Genomic DNA, 21826 nt, shown 5'->3' with positions numbered 1-21826 from the left:
AGAATGGTTAAGGGAGGACACGAAAAGATCATTTGCTAGAGTTAATATCTCGGGTCAGAAGTGTTATTACTTTGACAAACTGTTAGTAAATTTCCACTATTGCAGAAAAGAAAAGGAATGCCTCATTACTCACACGGCAAATGTCAGGGATTTAAAATCATCCAGCATTAGGTTAGAGCTCTCTTTTATAGCTGCAGATCGTTTTTATTATATACACTATAATCTCATCTCATTTCTTTTGTAGTCTGGTTAAAAGAATTACCCCAATTTAGAGAAGACCAGGGATGATTGTAACAGTTTTACTTTTTGTTTAGTTTCTCACAAATAATATCCCACATAGATAGACCAACCAAAATTAAAGAGCCTCTTAAAAAGCCAGTTATTTAAATAATCATCAAACACAAGGAGAACCCAGAACCCAGGTCAGTTTTAACATGCCCTACGGTGAAGTGTGACAATAGGAGGAGGAATACAGCAGTAAAAATGTAAAAAAGCAGAATGGCGTACAACATGACACTTAACATTTAAATTAGGAAACCATGCAAGCTAACCATGCAAATAGCTTTTTTGCTAAGAAGCATAATAAGGCCTGGCTGGTATAAACAGACTAGAAGGGCTAAGCCCTCCCTGTCTTTCAAGAAAAAATGAAAATAAAATAAGATTAAATCTTTACCATTCACCATACCATTATCCAGTACACCACTGTACTGGATAATTTAGTTCTTTTGTGGAACCAAGAACAATAGCACCATTATTGTTTATAAGTAAAAAAATCACAGGTACACTATATAGCCAAAAGTATGTGGACACTTGTACCTCACAGCCATATGTGGACCTTCCCGAAACTGTTACCACAAAGTTGGAAGCACACAAGTGTCTAGAATGTCTTTGTATGCTGTAGCTTTAAGATCTTCTATAACTGTAACTAAGGGATCCAAACATGGTCCAGCAGGACAATATACAAAATGAACTACGTAAACACATGGTTTGCCAAAGTTGCTGTGGAAGAACTCAAGTGGCCTGCACAGAGCCTTGACCTCAACTCCACTGAACACCCTTCGGATGAATTGGACCTCTGACTGTGCGCCAGGCCTTCTCACCTAACATCAGTACCCAACCGTACTAATGCTCTTGTGGCTGAATGGGTACAAATCCCCACAGCCATATTCCATCCGAACAATGGACTTTTCTCTCTGTTGCGGTCAGGGAAGCGCTTCCGCTCCCTAAAGGTCAATACAGAGAGGATGAGGAGGAGCTTCTTCCCGCAGGCCATTCGGGCCCTCAACCAGTACAACACCAAGGACTAAGAATCATTCATCTCCGTCCATATATCTCCTTCAAACACCCAACCTCCATCTATATCTACATACATTATGCTACTAATTTATTTTAGTATTACAATTTAGTATTTAGTATTGCATTTATTGCACATTGGACTGCTGTTGCCACCATCCACACACACACACACACACACACACACACACACACACACACATATATATATATATATATATATATATATATATATATACATATATATATATATATATATATATATATATTCTTATACACTTTTTTAAAAATATAAATCCCTTCATATATTTTTTTGTATATATTTTTCTTATATTTAATATTTTTCTTTATATACATTTTTGTTTGTATATATTTTTCTTTATATTTAATATTTTTCTAGATTTTCTTTTTATGTTGGAACAGTTGTACAAAGCATTTCACTGCAAGTCGTACTGTGTATGGTTATGCATGTGACAAATAAAATTTGAATTTGAATTTCCCAGTAGAGTGGAGGCTGTTATAGGAGCAAAGAAGGGGCCAACTCCAAATAAATGGCCATGGTTTGGAATGGGATTTTCAACAAGTACATAGGGCTGTGATGGTCAGGTGCCCACATACCTTTTGGACAAACAGTGTATGAAGTAGAGGCTGGGGCTGATTTCGTTCTAGCCCAGATTGTAAATTTATGAAGCCTATTCCTGACAGTCGTGTCAAGCAATTGTACAAAGTGACACGCCCCCTAGATTAATGTCCACTGGGGCTAATTTATTTAAGCCTGGTTTGCTGATACATCCAAACATTGTATGTCATCAACAGTGATTGAAAAAGTGCATGTGAAATACAGTATAATGATGCAGTATAATAAACATGTGGACTGCTTTCTTAAAAATGTATTTATTTTTTTAAATTCTTTTGCCTTTGGAGGAGAAGCTAGAAGCAATACATTTGTACAATCAAAGTGTCGGGAGAAACAACAGATCTGTAAGTCTTGTTTGCTGTGAACGAGCAAGCTGGCTAACGGAAAGGGTAGCCTTTCTGTTTACCATGTTTGCTATTTCAGAAAGACACTATATGATTACAGGCTTGAGAAACCTGATTAACACTTGTGTTCCAGTGTGTACAGTATGTTTAATAGTATGTTAATTATGCCTACGTCAAGGAGACTCTGTGATATATGTGCTGTAACAGAATTTGAAGCAAACCTGTTCACTGTTTGTGTAACATTTGTGATCATTAATGTTCCGTTTTAAACAAAGCTGGCCATGTTGTGTATTTTACAAGCTGATTTTCCTAATAGGTCCTGACACACAATATAAACCAATCCTTTTAAACAGTGACTATGTGTGATTGGTTTTGTGTTTCAGTTGCCATGTATGATGGACTGGCAGACACAAGCGCAGGTTCCACTTTTCAGTTTCAGCAAAAAAAAAAAAAAAGGAAGTAATTAAACAGGCAATTCTCAAAATGATAAACAGGAAAATTAACGGAAGGAAGGAATTCAAGGAAGGGAAACAACACAGGAATACAAATAGCTCTGTTACGCCACTATAAAAAGCACTGGCTGTCTGAAAGTCCAGTCTATTTAAAGGATGTGTGTGTAAATGGATCCAGTTTGCTTTCCTTTAACATTATGTACAAGTTAGAAAGGATTTATAGGTTAGAAAGGACTATTTATTATCTACAATTCAGATGTTGTGATATTTTGGCTACTATTTCATATTATATTACTGATTCATTTTATAGATGCTCCATTCATCATCTCCAAGTCTCCTCAATCAAATTTATGGCATTGCCAGCATATACAAAATGCCTGAGTTCATTAGCCAGCTGTTTGCTGTTAGTTACAATAAATTATCATGCAGGTATAAAAGCATGGCCTCAATTACTCAGGCGCTACACTACTTAAAGCTCCCATCCAAAAATTTTCCATTGTTAAAATTTCTCACAGTTAGTCTCCTTTCAGGAGACTATATTGGTGCCGTAGTGCAGAACATTAACCAGACATAAGGGAGTAAACAGACAGTGTGTGTCTCATTTTTCTCTGTCAGACAATACACCTTTTCCTCCACTTTTATGCAGAGCCACTCTACTGTTTGCATCCCTCTTGGCTGGTGATCTAAGCACACACGAGGGCACTTTTTTCCCATGCAGTGTTCAATATATTACACTGTTTTAAACAGACTCATACTTTGTCTCAAATAAAGGCAAAGCTTAGGAAAGGATGGCATGTTAGCTGTGACAAGGTCCATGCCTCTTCATCTCATGGACCTCCTTGACAACTTATAAGAACAGCCTTATTAAACTATTGCTTGGATTGCTTTCAGTCTGAGGAGGCACATGGGCCTGTAAGACAAAGTCCTCTATATTAAATTTGTTCTTTCCTGTTGAAGCATAATACTTTTGAGAAATGTGACTTCACTGCCATTCCAGATAGTATTTGCATAATGTTTCCCACTTTTCATCAGAACTTTATTAAAGTTCATTAAAGGTGACTGATAACTGAGTACATGTCATTCTCAGACAGCTCCCTGGACAAGTACAAGTAGAGAAAATGAAAAACAACTAAAAAAAACTGACAGGAATGTTCCAGATGAGGGAGCAAGCAGTTAATAAGCAGTTAATGTGATTAGAGTAGCCTGCAGGAATGATTACTAGCACTGTGTGTGTTTGTGAAAGTGTGTTTGTATATGAGTATGTTTGTTCTGGAAACTGTGACTGTTTCTGATTCTATTTCAAGATGTTCCCCACTGACTAAAAATCAAATTAGCTAATATTTGACTAATGCTTGTATTCTTTTGCTTCACTTGTAAGTTTGCATTGAAACACCTGCCAAAAAAAGGAAATTGTAAATGTATTAACACTTTGATCCCTCTCACCATTAATGATCTGGTCTTCACTTTGGATCTAGCACTGTAATCATAGTCCAGGTATGAAACATTAAAGATTAGTGTTTAAAAATCCTGACCCTAACAGTATAAAGCCAAATAGGTTGCTAACATTCATAACGAAAAGCATTATCTAAGCTCATCAACTGAGAGCATGAAAGCTAGAGAATGAAGTGTGTTTCTTTTAAAATGGAGCATCTGTATACATATCCACCATACCACAGAGTTCAGCATTAACTCAAGTGTTAACCAAGAAGCATAGACCTTGGCAAACCCTACAAACTCTGTAAGCAGTACAATTTAATTTAACAAAACAGCCACCACCATAGTGTGAATATCACCGAGAAACCTTCTTCTGTGCATGCATATGCATGCCAAGACCATTGAGAAAGTCACAAAGTCACCATATGACATAGTATTTGTTATAAATACCATTATATAATGGCCATTGTTTCCCTTGAACCTTTTTGTTGAGTTTTCACTAGTAGGTTGCTGGTTCTGAACGACCGTGGCAGTTATCTAGTGTTCACAGGACCCACTTACATATGTTACTGTTTCTGTACAATTTTCTTGACATGTTCTCGGTTTCATCTGACTGCTGAAGCCACGGTCTGCATAGAGCTTACAAAGCATGTACAGGATCTCATTGTCAAAAGGCATCAATCAGGAGAGGGGTACAAATAAATTTCCAAAACATCAGCTGTACTGTGGAACACCATGAAGGCCATTGCAAGTGACATTGCCAAGAACAAGATATCTCACCAAAACTGACAAAAGGATTGACAAAAGAAAACTTATCAGGGAGGCTGCCAAGAAACCTACATTAAAGGAGCTGCAGGAATATCTGGCAATTACTGGTCACTCGCTGCATGTGACAACAATATCTCATATTCTTCACATGCCTCGGCTATGGAGTAGGATGGCTAGATGGAAGCCTTTTCTCACAAAAAAACATCTAAGCCTACTAAATCACCGGAACCATGTGGCAAAGTGTGTTATTGTCTGATGAGACCAAGGTAGAACGTGTTGGCCATAATGCCAAAAGATATGTTTAGTTCAAAAACAAGAGAGCCAAAGAACACCATACCCATGGTGAAGCATGGTGGCGGCAGCATCATGCTATAGGGCTGCTTCTCACATGCTGGTTGCTATATCACATTAAAGGTGAAAAGAGATTTGACAGGATGTATCTTGGTTTCTAATTAGCACCATCTGGTTCATCCAGTACCATAGGGCATGTACCAGGGATAGCAAGGAATGCATAGCGGGTTGTCCCATCATAGACTACTGTAAGGACAATCGATTGCTTAGCAACAGATGGCCACCAGCACATGCAAGGTGAGTGTGTAGTTCTCCAAATCTTTTGCTGAAGTGATCATTAGCAAAGAGGCAGTTTGGCATCCTGCATATGCTCATAACATGCTCAGAACTTAGACATTGTCTGCACAAGTGTGAATCCTGCATCATGGATCATTAGTCACCCATAGCCAAAAATGTATAGTGGAACACAATTAACACAAACCCTCAAACACACTAGCAGAATATGGCCACAGCCCTGCAAGTCTTTGGATGATAGGGGATGTGGAGGCTGGTGAATGAACTGCCAAGAAGAAAAAAAATGCAACCTGGTGGAGAGGGGTTAGTGGAGGAGACTTGGTGAAGCTTGGGGAGGACTGAGCAGAAACATTGAGGGAGTGTAGAGGTCTAGCTGAGGTAGCAAGCTCAACAGTTGGCAGGAGTGACCACTTAACCACATTAGCCGTGCTTAGCTACAAGTCTGCTATTCAGGACACTTTGGGGTCTGCAGAACTGAGCCGAAGCATTAGGGAGACCCCACTTGGAGGAGATATGGTGGGAGTGGAGAGAAACCCAACTCCAGACACTGTACGTATGTTAGCAGAGTCCACCTTACTTTCCCAGCTCAGTGGTAGAGAGTGTGGTATAGCAAAGGAGGACCACTTCAACATGCTAGCAGGACATATTCACAGGCCTGATGGGATCTGGCATCTAGGAGGATTGAAATAGGACCTATTTTCAACTCAACTACCAAGACTGTAAACATAATGTTTAATTAATGTTGTAGTAGTATACAGTATATAGTTCAATACTAATGGAGCAAAATGGATCTAAAGGAGCAACATTAAACTGTATTTTCACAAAGTAAAGCATGTTATTAGGAGGAAATGCTATGTTAAATTCCTCCAAACCTCAGTACTGCTTGAAGGAGATGGGGGATAAAGATAAGGAGGGAATGCCCAAATATGTACCATAACTCATAGTGCATAACTTGTGTCTGGAGTGCAGCGAGGAAAATGAACAACTAGGTTCAAGATAGGAGTGTTTCTATCCTGGGAGAGACTAGTGTGGGGGAACAGTGTTTAGACAACATCATGTGTGGTCCATTCAGCGTTGACACCAGTACCATATATGTCCACAGACAGACCCGTACCTCCTGATCAATCAGGATTCTGCAGCCTGCTATGTGTAGAGTCAGCACTACCCATTTTTCCATCTGGAGATAGAGATGAAATATAATGTTCTAGCACATCAGAGGGTTTCTTGCTTGAGTGAAACAAACTCAGAAACCTAGAGTGGATCCAAAAATCACAAATTTGCAATTTTGAAACAAAATTAATCAGAAATGGATTGGTTATAGAATTGAATGTAATTAAAAAAAACAAAAAACTTTGTAATCTTCTTTCACACTGTTTTTGCTTTAGCATTGCATTTTTTGCCTCTTGATTTCTTTCTTTCTTTCTGAATTTGGCACATTTTCTGGGTGTGAGCAGGGACAGATTACTGACCAGGCATACTGAGCATGTGCCCAGCACCCGGGCCACTAGGGAGCCCTCGAAGAGCACAGATCTGAACAGATTGACTAGGCCTTTATGCTGTCACACACAACAAAATGCACAAATCATGAGCCAATAAATGTAAAGTACGGAAATCTGAAATAAAAATCAGAAAAATATTGGTGTATGGGTCTGAATTTGTAACCAATGAGCAGTCACTTAGGCCCTAACTGGCTTTAGTTGGAGCTGGATAAGAGAATGAAACAATTGCGTAACCATAAATCCACACTAAGTGTGTGATGAAAAGAAGGAACAAGAAGCCAGAGAACATTTGTTTTCCCTAATGGATTAAAAAAGAACGCTGAACTAAAATGGGTCAAAAAGACACAATATCCTGTCATGGCTAGCCACTGAGTCTGAACTTGTTAAAGAGCTTGAACTTTGATGAGATGGTGGATGGGTTTGCAAGGTGAAAAGCAAGAAAGAAGCCTTAGGTAAGACTGCTTTCTGTGTATCACAGAGACTGCATTCATAACAAATAGTTACGAATGATGTACTATTATTTGGAAGTAAATATTAGGAAGAAAATAACAGTAAAATAAGGGAACAAAAAAAATAGATACAAGGCTCTCTATTAGCTTAAGCTATTCCCTTGTGGTGTGGAAATATGTTGCTGTTCTTTTGATATTTGATGGTATTCACGATTAACAAAGTGTATTTTTGTGTTCTGTTCCCTGTTCTTTTGGAAACAGATATGCTTTATGAGAAGATATGCATGTTGGACATTTGGTGTTCTTTGGTCATTGTTTCATACATGAAGCCATGTTAAGCTTTTTTTCCCCCACATTAATTGTTCTATGTATTCCTCCACTTCACTTTCACGTACAATCAGATGAGGAACACTGTATATCGCATCCCATGCTGTGCTTCATTAAAGTCTGAAGAATACAATCTATGTATTTCAGATGGAAGAAAACACACTACATAACACTCAAAAGTTTGAATCCTAGATGGGTCCTTGACCCTATATTACCCTTGATCCTACATTACTTTTAACTTTTATTACACACTTTGAACTACCATGTGTATGAAAAATGATCTGTAAATAAAGTTGTAAAGTAATAAATAATAATAAAAAAATAATTAAAAAAAATAAAAAAATAAATAATAATAATAATAATTAATAATAATAATAATAATAATAATAATAATAATAATAATAATAATAATAGGGGGCACAGTGTCTTAGTGGTTAGCACTGTTGTCTCGCCCCTCTGGGGTTGGGGGTTCGAATCCTGCCTGCCCTGTGTGAGCAGAGTTTGCATGTACCCCCCTAATGCTTCAAGGGTTTCCTCCACGTACTCCAGTTTCCTCCACCAGTCCAAAGACATATGTTGTGGGCTGACTGGCATTTCCAAATTATTCGCAATGTGTAAATGGGTGTGTGAGTGTGTGCGATTGTGCCCTGCGATGGGCTCACACCCCATCCAGGGTGTCCCCCGCCTTGTGCCCAGAGTCCCCTGGGATAGGCTCCAGGCTCCCCTGCAACCCTGTGTAGGATATGCGGTACAGAAAATGGATGGATGGATAACAATGATAGTTGTTGCTGTTAAATCTGCACTGAGAGCATTAATGTACAGTCACTACTACTGATGCTGGTGTCAGTCTATCTGCACACACTCTTTGCTACAGTTGCACTCTCCAACACAGTATTAATGCACATTTATTTGCTCTGTTCCACTTACAATCTTTGATGATCTTGTTGTACCAATTCGTGTTGCTTAAAACACTTGTAGTGTCTCTACTGTCGTGCACTCTAATGTTGTCTTGTCCTGCACTTTACTGTTCAGTGTATAGTTTATTGTTGATGGTTGAATTGTACCGAGCTAAAACATGACCAACAGTGTCAAATATCACCACAAGAGGGCGACGTCGAGATGTAAAGTCACGGTGGGAGGAGTTAACTGAGCTACTGTTATGATTGGTGTAGAAGGTCACAGTGGGCGGAGAAAATGGGCGTGCCTCTAACTACTGTAGCATCCAAACTTCCGCATTTTTGGATTTACTGGACTGAATGAAATAAGGGATTCTGTCCTGTGTTTACAAAACCTTAATTTATGACTGTTTAAAAAAAAAAACAACAACAAAATATTGAATACGTTACATCTTGCCTGCGAAGTACAGATTAAAAAAATACTCGAGACAAGGAATATATTCTAAATTATCGTCGCATCTTTTGAGTTGATCTCTGACATTGTCTTTAATTTGAAGATGTTAAAGGCAGTCATTCTGATCGGCGGTCCTCAGAAAGGTGAGACATGTTTGATAGAAATGGATGACATGTTGCACGTGTCGTGGGAGGAAATGTAAAACGGACATTAAATCTTTTTAGTGTTTACGATGACGTGGCGCTGAGAACCTGAGTGACAGGTGACGACACGATCTGTAAACAACACTGCAGCCTTAAATAATAGGACACACTGTAGACTCTCAAACTCTTAAAAAGCCTAAAGAATATGATGCTTTAGCCGGATAGATCAGTCAAGGGCTCTGTCCCAAACCGCACTTCATTAGCATAAAGAATGCATATTTAATGGTATCCATGACAACCTGTCTTTTACGTTAAGTATGAAGTTTTATATACTGGAAAGTTTATGAAAAATAATATTTGAAACAAGCTTATATGATTATTAATGCGAGTGTTTGTATTAGGAATTAAAATGATGTATTTTTGATAAATTACCATTTATCAATTATCATCTGTCACCCTAAATTTAAAGCAGGAAAACTGAGGTAATTAGCATACTTGCTAACAGGTCTGAGTGAAAGCACAGAATTTCAGTATGTTTTCTGAGAAACAACCATTCCAACGCTAAATTTAAAGGAAAAGTCCACACTGAAACACATTAACAATATTTATATTCAAATATTTGTGATGAACTTAGTGATACAGGTGTTAATTTGTTGGTTTCTGCTGTATTTTCGTTATTCTTCTGACAAGATAGCAGTTATCTGCTGTACTGACGTCACAGGGGGACATTAGCCTAGTAATGGGGGTGAGCGATATGACAAAAATATCATATTTATCACATTTATCAGTTGAAGACATTTTTATGAAATATGGTCATGTATCATGATATTTAGGTTTGGTAAGAAAGACAGCAAAACAGAAGCGTTTCATTAAAAAAAATACAATATCTACAAAAATGTTGCTGTTCCTGTTAGGGGTCGCCAGCAGATCATTGGCCCCCATGTTTGCTTTGGCACACGTTTTATGCCAGATGTCCTTCCTGATGCAGCCTTCCCAGTTTTTTAATCCGGACTTGGGACTGGCACTGAGAGTGCACTCCCAATGCCTGGGTTGGTTCCCTGGCCAAGAATCCAACCCAGGCCATGGCAGTGAGAACACAACATCCTAAGCCACTAGACCACCAGGGATCTGGAAAGTCAAAGTTTAAAAAATTCTAATACTTTTAATAAATTCTTTAAAAAATATATATAAAAAAAAAATACATTTTACAATCATACTGTACAAAAAATTTACAATTTTTAGGGTTCGGTACAAAATGCTGCTTCCAATCAGAGTGTCATTGCTATTAAAAAAGTTTGAAAATATGACATCACGATACCTACCATATCTCCGAAAAGTATATCGTGACATAATTTATCACGATATTGATATGACCTCATCATATTGTCTGCTTACTAGCGCACTGTTACAGTGGAGGTGAATAAGAGAAAAATTTCACCGATCTTCAACAAACATAGTGAATACCAGTCAGGTGGAGGTGTTACCTCCTTAAAACAAAAGAGCAAGAGCTTCTTTTTCTTTCTCAATATTATTCTCCAGTGATGCTCATATTTATGAGAAATCCAACATGATAGTAGTAGAAATATTGGACTCAACGTTCCAGAATTCTCGGCTAGTTAGCGATATACAAGATGATAAGCAGGATGGCATTGACTGTGGTATTAGCATGAAACTTAAAGCTTTGGAAACTGATCTGAGCAGATTGTACAGATGAGGAGCTGAGAGAGCTTGACAGACTAAAGGACTAAAGTGCTGCTGCATCACTGTCTTTAAGTAGAGATGAAGCGAGGGCTAAATCCCAGTGGCGCCACTATGAGTGGGTAGTTGAATGGCATTCTGGGTGTAGGAAACCATTAACTAAAGTGAAAATAGTCCAGCATGTCGATGAAAGAAGTTAAAACTAAAAAATTCAACTCGTAATTTCGTTACAAAATAGATCTTGGACATCACTGATGATCACGTGTGAATTATAAAGATAAATATGCAAGTTATTCAAAGTGGATTTTTCCTTTAATGACATTAAAACAGAGACATTTATTTATAGCATTTTATTTAATGGTGCGCATCTTAAATATCATTACAGGTTTTGAGATTGAAAGATATTTAGCTTATAAGTAAAATATTCTGTAACCTTGAAATCCTTAGTGGTATGGCCATGCACATTATTTAAGTGTGAATTTGTGCCTATTTCCAGGAACGCGGTTCCGGCCTCTGTCGTTTGAGGTGCCCAAACCTCTCTTCCCTGTGGCTGGTGTGCCCATGCTCCAACACCACATTGAAGCCTGTGCCAAGGTAAGAAAATGTTCAGTACGCCTCTGAAATACAATAACGACAAAGTATTATCACAGCCTTTGAGAAAAGCAGCATATTAACTCCTTATAATCCAACCTTGTTGTTCAGATATTCATCTTAAAGCATATTATACACTAACTATGAACTATTGAGTAACTACAATGAAACTGTATGTAGTTATGAGAGTGAGGAATGGAAGTGTGGACACACTGCCAGCTTCAGGAATTTGAAATTCTCACTGATGTTGAAGAAAGAATATGCAAAATTGAAATGAGATAATTACGACGAGGTTGTTTGCTCTTTCTCAACAGGTGCCTAATATGAAGGAAATCATCCTGATTGGGTTTTACCAGCCTAATGAGGAGCTGAACCGCTTCATAGCTTCTGCCCAGCAAGAGTTTAAATTCTCAGTAAGGTAGGAGTATGGAATAAAACTGTTAATTTATATGTAAGGAAAATAATATGACAGACATTTTTTTATAGGAAAATAATCATCAACATGATGTGGCCCAAAGCAAAGCAGAGTTACTGTTACCACTCTGAAATTTATTAATTTATAATAACAGCATGTACCAATGTGTTTTATTCATCTTTTATCACAGCGATTTGCCAACAGTTAAAATGTTTTAATTTATTAATGAATAATATGTTGTACTTTTAACTGTTTCTAATTACATTCAATGTTGTGGAATGTCTTTGCAGGGGGTTTATGGGAGATTGGAAAAAAAAATATATAATAAAAACAATGATACACACACAAAACACACACACGCTATATATGTGTGTGTGTGTGTGTGTGTGTGTGAGTGTATATATATATATATATATATATATATATATATATATATATATATATATATATATATATACATAGTGTATGTATATATGATGAATATGTGATGAAAATAATAATAATAATAATAATGATTACATATTTCAAAGGAAGGCACATTTATTACAAAACCTTCACTTCACATTAACCAATTTTAAATCTTAAGGGGTACTTAAGTCAAATTATTTATGCTGATGGGGTACAAAAAGGTTGGGAACTACCCTGACTTACATTATAGCAGCTATAAACAGTCGTTCCCTCACCAGCTCCTCTTGGCAAGTAGATTCTATTTAGCTATTTTTATAAATGAGGGAGCATCCAAACATCCCTCCTTTCACCTTCTTCTGGTAATATGTTTAGATACCTGCAGGAGTTTGCAGCACTGGGAACAGGTGGTGGCATTTACCATTTCCGAGACCAGATCCTGTCTGGAGGACCTTCTGCGTTCTTCCTTATGAATGCTGACGTTTGCTCTGAGTTCCCCCTGCAGGACATGCTCCACTTCCACCACCAGCGTGGAAACTCTCACTGTGGAATTATTCTAGGCACTACGGTAAACTTGACTTCTAGAAGTCATTGAATTATTACAGAGGTAGAAATAGTGAGGCTTTGCTGAGGTTATCTGTGTAGGAGTCATGACATTTTTTGTTGTCCATTTCACCAGGCTAACAGGAAACAGTCTTTGAACTATGGGTGCATTGTGGAGAATCAGGAAACAAATGAGGTATAAAATAATACTGAGAGATATAATCACAAATTCAGATTATTGAGTTAGAGGTTACAAATCGTTCTTCTTCTTGTTCTTCTTGTGCAGGTGCTTCATTTTGTGGAGAAACCCAGTACTTTTGTAAGTGAAATTATCAACTGTGGGATCTACTTATTCACCCCCGAGATTTTTGCCCACATTGGGACAGTGTTTAAGAGAAATCAAGAAGACAGGCTGCTGTAAGTATCATTTAAAGCTGAGGTTCATAAAAAAATGTAATATGAGATCATTACAGATAAAAATATACAAATGAAAAGAATTCCACAGAGATTTGTTTTTCTTATTTAAGCTCAGTATTTAGGTGTAGACTGATACACTGATATTTTGGCTATTAGCAATGAAGCTTTTAAATTTCTGAACTTTCCACCAGCAGAACATATTAGATTCAGATTGACATTATTTATAGGCTACTTGTTTTTGAGTTATTAAGATTTAGTTGAAACTCTTTTAAATTGAAGTGACCAGTCATAGTAAATACAACAGCTTTGATAGTGGTGAATTGTGATTTCTACCACCTCTAATAAAATAAAAATTGACTTAATGAACCTTAAATCATTCCATGAGAAGTGCCAGTATTATTTATTTTCTATTTTTCTCTGTAAAGCTGCTTTGTGACAATGTCCATCGTTAAAAGCACTATACAAAGAAAATTGAATTGAAATTATATTGAATTGAATATTACTTTTAGCAGTGTTGGTGAATTATGATCCTAAAATAGACTTTAAAGTGATTTGATGCGTTTCGACAGAGAGGAGCCTCCATGTGGCAGGCAGTTGCGAGAACTGATCCGCTTGGAGCAGGACATCTTTACAATGCTGGCTGCACGGAAACAACTGTACGTCTACAAAACGCAGCACTTCTGGAGCCAGATTAAATCAGCAGGGTATTCACATAATTACACTCTCCTTCTGTCTATTCCTTCATCTCAAACTGGATCATTTCAATCACTTCATGTGACCAGTGCCTAATTTGATTGACAGCTCAGCAATATATGCCAGTCGTTTGTACCTGAACCAGTATAATGAGACACATCCAGAAAGACTGGCCAGAAACCAAGAAGGAGGCCCTAATATAATAGGTATTATTATTATTATTATTATTATTATTATTATTATCATTGTACATCAGTATAAACCTGTGTAGATTGTGTTTACTGAATATGAATAATACTTTCCACCTACAGGGAATGTATACATCCATCAGACAGCTAATATTGACTCCACAGCTGTTGTAAGTATATTACAACAATCTTCAAGCATCAGATTGAAGAGTGTCAAAGGAGTATTATGTTATTGTATAACTGTTTTTAATACCTCTTCAGCTGGGTCCTAACGTCTCGATAGGGAAAGGTGTAATAATCGGCGCAGGAGTTCGAGTGAGAGAATCGATCGTCTTACATGGCGCTACACTGCAGGTACAGAAGCCTAGAATCCCTTAGCTGCACAGTATACATACTCAATTTGATTTGTTTGATTAGTTTTGTGTTGTCCTGCTGTTCTGTTTCGCTAGCACATTTCCACAGCTTTTGCATTATTACAGTTCCCAAAAGAAACGAGTGAGGCAATCTGGACGTGTTGTGGAAGCTGAAATGGGACAAACATGCAGGCTGAATAGGATCTGCATAAATGATTTGTCTTGGTCTCTTGTTTCAGGATCACTGCTGTGTGCTTAACAGCATCGTAGGCTGGGACAGTACAATCGGAAAGTGGGCGAGAGTGGAGGGGACGCCAAGCGACCCCAACCCCAATGACCCCTACGCTAAAATTGACAGCGAGACTCTGTTCAGAGATGGAGGCTTGACTCCATCTATTACAATACTGGGTAAGCAGCACTTTTCTTCCTCTTATCAGATAAGCATGCAGGTTTTCAGGTTTTTGGCTTAAAATGAGATGGGAACAGCTGGTTTGTTGCTGCAGTAATGCACAGGTGGCTACCTCATAAAGGTGGATGAGAAAGTGCCAAGATTGCTCAAAGATGTCATCAGGGCTGCTATAAGCAGTCTAAAATATAACATTTAATGTTATAGTTTTATTTTGGGTTACTGTATAATTCTGTATGCTTTTTCTTTTTTAACACATTTTTTGGAACTGGGTTATAAAGGACAAACATGAGGTTATGGAGAGATACTGGTAGAGACATCAGTTCAGTACATGTATAAGCGCGTATAAGCTTGTGCTTATATTCCTGAACATAAACATACATACACATATTCATATGTACAGAGTGTTCAACATTTAGTATATGCATAAGGACCACCTCCTTCAATATTTTATGTCTTTCTCTTTCTTAATGAAAACGTCATAATTTCCATTTGATACAACAATCGCTACGAACAGGTCTATGGCGGGAAAATTCTGTTGAGAATTCTACATGTTTCATAAGAGGAATAAAACACAACAGGGCATACTGTTATAGGAAAATAATCAACATTATTATTTTCCAATAACAGCATGACCTGTAGTGTTTTATTCCTCTTATACCACAACAATGTTCCAACACTGATATTTTTTTACATTTCTTTGTAAGAACATTGTATTTTTTTTATCTGTTTATTACATTTAATTTTGAGAAACTTAGTTCCTCTTATCACTTACTTCATAATCACCTTGTTGTGATATCTATCACTCCATCCTGAAGACTTTCCTGTGTCAGAAAGTGTAAAGTTACAGCTTTAGCGTTGACTGTTATAAAGCTCTGACACTGGAGACTCCTTCCAAAAATGCAAAAATAAATTTCACAGAAAAATGATCAACATTGAAACCATTACACACATAATTAATCTGTTAATCTACAAGTGCCTGCGAATGAGTTGTTACTGAAGAAACAATGCCATATTAGAGCAGGCGTATAAACATAAACCTGTGATTTGACTTGCAGCTGAAACTACTGTCAGAGCTGCTGTTTTAATGTGGTGTAATTAAAAGTTCTTTATCACCTCCTCTATTATTCTAAAATGTAGATCATCTTAAAATATAAGAAAAAACTAAGACTTAGAAAATAATTGTATAATAATGGAAGTGTTTCCAGTAGATGGAGCTGTTGCTTTCAGGCAGTCAGCATCCAGCCAGGTGTGCCAGTGCAGACGTAGCTGTGTGCTGGTCAGAAAGAAAACCGATACAGAAGCAGGCCAGGCGAGCATTTCGGCAGCAATCTGCATTTATATGACATTAATTTAAACCTCTGATGTAGTGTTTTCTATTTTTCCTCAGGGTGCAATGTAAATATTCCATCAGAAGTCATCATTCGAAACTCGATCGTACTCCCTCACAAGGATCTAAACAGGAGCTTCAAGAACCAGATCATCCTCTAGAGAACCCTCATGTCTATAGAAAAGACATAAACAGTCACAATGAAACAATTTAGTGATTGCACAAAATATTTTTTATAGCATATACAGTATTTGGTATACTTTTTGGTATAGGTTTACTGCTCTTTAGGTGTAGGATTTTATCATTTTTCTTTTCTTTTTTTTTTTTTTTTAGTATTACAATCTAATGGTATAAAGCACATATTAAGGTCTATCTGGTGAATGATTGTAAGTAATGATAAATTCCCTGTTCCTAACAAAAGCCTGTGAGTAATTTTCAGTATGGTTTGTCAGATATTTATCAGTCTTCAAATCAACACCATGAACAGGCAGAGCACTAGGCACTTACGAAAGGTGTTGCTGAAGCATTCTCGTATGCATGTTTACATGAACTGAAATGGCTTTTGTTAAGACTCATGCACTGTGTTCCCATACTGATTTTTATTTATTTTTTTTTTAACATTAATCTGAAGATTTGTAAGGTGAGCAAAGTGCGGATGTGTTAAAAACAGCATTAGCACTTAGCATGGGTTTGGACTGAAGTATTCTCAATGTATAGGGTGATTTCCTGACAGTTTGTGGAATGATAATTTATGCCTAACGTTAACTTTACCAATCAGTACGGAGTGAATCCACAGCGGTATGACAAACAGATTGTCGAGCCTGATGTTTTTCGTTTTCCTACTTTTTAATGATCAAATAATACATATCGGAGCCGAATGCACCGCTGCTTCTTCATGTTGCTGGTTTGTTCAAAGTTTACATTATCCAAGTTCTGTCACAGATTGAAGATGGCAGAGCCATATGGGTGAACAGATTTTAAAGACAGTTTCAGAGCAGCAGTCAACAGTGTTGACGTCTCTGGTTAAGAGTTGGCCTGCTGTTTTGGCTGAATGAACAAAAAAAAAAGCACATATGGAAATGTTTCAGAATAAGCTTGAAAAGGTATTTTTCCCATATAGTCTTAGACCTTAGATCAGAACGAGTTGCCTGTTATTGCTAATTGATCCTTCCTTTGGTCTAGCTGAGGGCCGTTACACCAACCTGAACTCTGCCAACTTCGTTTTCTTTGGGTTTAATACAATCCAATTATCATGTAAAGCCTGAAGCTCACCAACCTGAAACATTGTGTATCTAAATCAGAAAGACAGAGAGTGTGTGTATATATGTGTGTGAATGTGTGTGTAAGAGAGAGAGAGACAGAGAACACTGCCTAAGACATTAACTTCTCGAATCCATTTGTGTGGGTGGAAGAATGAAGAAGAAACTCCACAAAGTTTAGTGAAGAAGAGGAGATTAAGTGGATTTCTTCCGCCTTGATGCGTCAAAGCGACAGCCGCATCTAGAGCTCTGTACACTTTGCACCACAGGCTAAATAACACACAGCACTGCTTTCAAAAGTCACCTCATTAGCAAAAATCCTGTGATGCAACTGACTTTACTTTTGCATGCTCTTTATACATATTAGTTGAAGCACTTATTCCTGATGTACAGAGCATTCTTGATTCATTCAGCAGATAGCATAGATTTTTAGCAACCACCTAGTGGACGTTTATTGATTTGTAAAACCAATTACGATACTGTTTGCTCCTTTTCCCAAATACTAAAGTTCGCTTGTGATTAGAGTGCTGAAAAAAATATATATTGAGTAAAAAAAATTTAATTAAATCTCTTTGGTAAAATGAGTTTACAGCATGAAAGAAATTAATTAATTAACCTGAATAAACACTATGCTGTTACCTTTTGTATAAATCTAAATATAGCCAGTGAAGACTGGCTAAAATTTAATATCTATCAGTAACTTGACAACAGAACTATTAGAGTTTAGCAATGCATTATATCACAAGAGCTTATTTATGAATATGAATGATGCGTGGTAACCTGTTACACACAAAACTTTAAAGGCAGATAAGCAGCTGCAAAATTGCAACATTTCTAAATTTTTTAAACGTGTTTCAAGTCCAAAATGCTCTGCTGGGTTCATGCCCTGTCTCATCAATGCCTGATCTTCTTCCAATCTTCAACTGTCCAGTTTGGATGAGCCTGTGCCCACTGTAGCCTCAGATTCCTGTTCTCGGCTGACCGGTGTGCAACCTGCTGTGGTCTTCTGCTGTTGTAGCTCATCTGCCTCAAGGTTTGACATGTTGTGCTTTCTGAGATGCTTCTCTGCTCACCATGAGTGCTTATTTGGCCTTTCTCTCAGCTTGAACCAGTCTGGCCATCATCATCTCATCGACATGGCATTTCCACCCATAGAACTATTGCTCACAGGATTTTTTTGGCAGCATTATTTGTGAACTGCAGCAACTGTTTTGTGTGAAAATCCCTGGAGAGTACTTTCTAAAATACTTGAATCAGCACATCCGCACCAACAACCATGCCACGGTCAACGTCACTGTGATCAAATTTTTCCTCATTCTGATGTTTGATGTGAACATTAACTGAAGCTGTTGACCTGTACCTGCGTGGTTGTATGCATTGCCACATGATTAGCGTATTAGATAATTGCACGAATGAGCAAGTCTAGAGTGTTCCTAATAAAGTGGCCTGTGAGTGTATTATAAGATAAACATTTACTTAAGCGCTAAATTGTACAGCTAAATAAGGTCTCCTCTAAGCAAAATAGGCATACCAAAATCATCTCCTGTAGTAGACCAAAAAAAAGGAAAATGAAACGTTTGAAAATAGATTAATATTCTTGTTATTGAAAGCAGTTATGGTCAAAATGAGGAGAGTGCACACAGACAAGAAAAAAGATGGGAGAGCTTGATGTGGCATTTAACAATACAGAATTGTGAATCTCTAACACAACGATAGTTAAAGCAGGATGCATCCTACTTATATTAAGACAGGCAGTCTAAGAGTCGCTCAGAGCAGGAGATTGGATATTACAATTTGAGGTTTCTCTCTTAATCCCGCTGAGTACCTCCTAAACAGGAAATAATGCATTCTTAGCAGGCAGATAATATGTCATTCTGTGAGATGAAAACCTCCCACTCACTCTCTGTAAACATGGTTGCTATTCACCGTGTAGATTGGAGCCGAAGAGGGTTTAATGGCCCCTTTGTGCAAGGCCTCTCAGCAAGTTTGCCTTCCTTAGACACCATTCACAATCCCAGTGTGAAAAAAATGAAATGATGTAGACAGTGCCTTTTGAATTAGTTATAAAAAAAAATACATACAATTCTGTTGGTGGCTGCGCTGTGTGTGTGTGTGTGTGTGTGTGTGTGTGTGTGTACATACAAGAGAGGGAGAAATAGATGAATACATAATGGCTCAGCCAAGAGACCATTTGCATTCTTTTGCAAAAAAACTGAGAAGAGGCAAAAAAAAAAAAAAAAAATGAAGTCAACCCACACATTTCAAACGTGATTAATTAAATCCAGGTTGGTTTTGATGTTAATAATTGAGCAAAAACCTTATGAAGTTGGTTTTTATTGTTATTTTTTTTGGAAACATCAGAAAAACCAAATCATTGTTACCAGTTCATAAGCATGCTTACTCAAATGAAATCTGAAAGAAATTTTACATCTTAAAAAATGGGCAAATGCATGATAAGCAAATGCATATCTTTTTTTTTTTTTTTTTTTTTTTTGATAATACGGCTTTGGTTATCTAACATATTACACTTTTGAATTTTTTTGCCACTTAGATGGGAACTTGTTCGTTGTCAGTAACTGGATTTCATCTGTTGAGAGTTTTCTCTAAACGCATTGACTGTGCTGTGGATCAAAATGTTTAGTAATTACATGTTACACAGATTCATATATAACATATAATATATTTTCATGTTTACATTTGTTTCAATGTCCAAGCAACTGTGCATCCCAGCCAGTGTCTATTCCTGCCTTGTGCCTAGTGTTTCAGGGATAGACTCCAGATCCACTGCCAGCCTGACAAGGATAAAGTGCTTATTAAAAACAAATGAATGAATGTTAGGTGTATGCTTGACATTTATGTCAAGCATACACCTAATGCTTACAGTATGCTTACAGTACAGTATGCATACACCTTATGCTTACAGTAAATGTACAACACAAGACTGGTCTTAAAAAAATCATAATAAAATTCCTCAGGGTGGTGGAAAGCTAATGTTGTGACTAATGTCAGATAACATTGGTGGTAAACGACATTATTTAGCTAAATAATGAATAAACTTTCCAGTTTAGCTTGCAGACATTATAACAATGTTTGTACAATGTGTATGTCTGTGTGTGGTTGACACAGACACAAGTGATTTTAATATTAATACACTGTTAAATGTTTATAAATGAAATGGTTTTGAATGTTAAGGTGTCTTGTTGAAGAATAGTTTAGACCAGTTTACCTCTCTGTATGTGTGATCTTAGGTATGACATAAAAAATACTGAAAAGCATATGTGATTATAATGTGGTTTTAATAGACTTTAATATGTCTTTCTGGACTGAAATATACTACAAGATCTCATCTGATAGTCACTATGAGAATTATGAGTGATTTCTTAATGAGAAGCAGTCAGATAGAACTTTATAAAACCATAACTGTATTAAAGTTTACAGAATAACAGTTATATGTGAGGTGATCTGGGAAAACTTGCTAGATGTTGTTGTGGCTAAGCTCTGTAATACAGCCAAAAAGTATTTTTTTAAAACCAAAATTACATGAAATGCTTTCATTTAAGTTGTGATTTTCTCTCTTTTCACTTTTGGGGGTAACCAGGCTTTCAAATGCTAGAGCTTTACTTCGGATTGAGATACGTGCAAATGAGAAACATTCAGGAGAGACTGTAGTTTTCAGAACTACTGTATATATAGCAGAAAATGTTCACTGTAATGGTAATGTTTTTTCACTGAATTCCATCATAGTGCTTTTACTTGAGTTTTTTTTTTTTAATAGTAATATTCAACTTTGTTACATTTATTTTGATCACTGTTACAGAGTTAAAAACCTAATGCATTTAATCCTGGAAGACTGTAACCCAACTGAAAACCAGTATGTGCAAATTTTAAATGAGTGATTTTCGAGACCCAATCAAAATAAAGCAGGATTGTTTCATGATGAAGGGCTACACTTCAGATGCCAAATATCTGAGACAATATCTGAGACAATAGAAATAGATGAGAGTCCCTGGCAAATTTTTAATCAGCTATTTTCACTTAATGCTTTGAAGGAAACTATGTGATATTGATGTGGGCAAATTATGCAAGCCAAAATCCATGGAGAAATCAGTATTTCACAGATCGATATCCAACCTGCAGAAATGTGCAGGTAAACCATTAGCTAGCTGAGGGACCTGGGGCATCTTTGCTAGATAGCTAACCATATAGCTAGAAACATGTACTGTATGAATTAACATATGCTATCTAGC

The 21826-nt window shown here is 37.0% G+C and overlaps 1 protein-coding gene across 1 annotated transcript; it reads left to right on the top strand.

The window, feature by feature from the left end:
- The first annotated feature begins 8997 nt into the window (after positions 1–8997).
- Positions 8998–17202, top strand: gmppab (GDP-mannose pyrophosphorylase Ab). The gene is made up of 12 exons (XM_026933436.3): positions 8998–9281; positions 11476–11573; positions 11885–11988; positions 12766–12958; positions 13070–13129; positions 13220–13350; positions 13920–14054; positions 14152–14249; positions 14355–14401; positions 14493–14585; positions 14824–14992; positions 16381–17202. Exons 1-12 carry the CDS (start codon positions 9242–9244, stop codon positions 16479–16481), a joined length of 1269 nt encoding a protein of 422 aa, XP_026789237.1. The 5' UTR covers positions 8998–9241; the 3' UTR covers positions 16482–17202.
- The last annotated feature ends 4624 nt before the right edge of the window (positions 17203–21826 follow it).

The sequence above is a fragment of the Pangasianodon hypophthalmus genome, chromosome 2 (genome assembly GCF_027358585.1).
Source record: "Pangasianodon hypophthalmus isolate fPanHyp1 chromosome 2, fPanHyp1.pri, whole genome shotgun sequence".
Classification (NCBI taxonomy): Eukaryota; Metazoa; Chordata; class Actinopteri; order Siluriformes; family Pangasiidae; genus Pangasianodon; species Pangasianodon hypophthalmus.
Note: the sequence above shows the minus strand (reverse complement) of the source record. Positions and strands in the feature narration are given on the sequence as shown.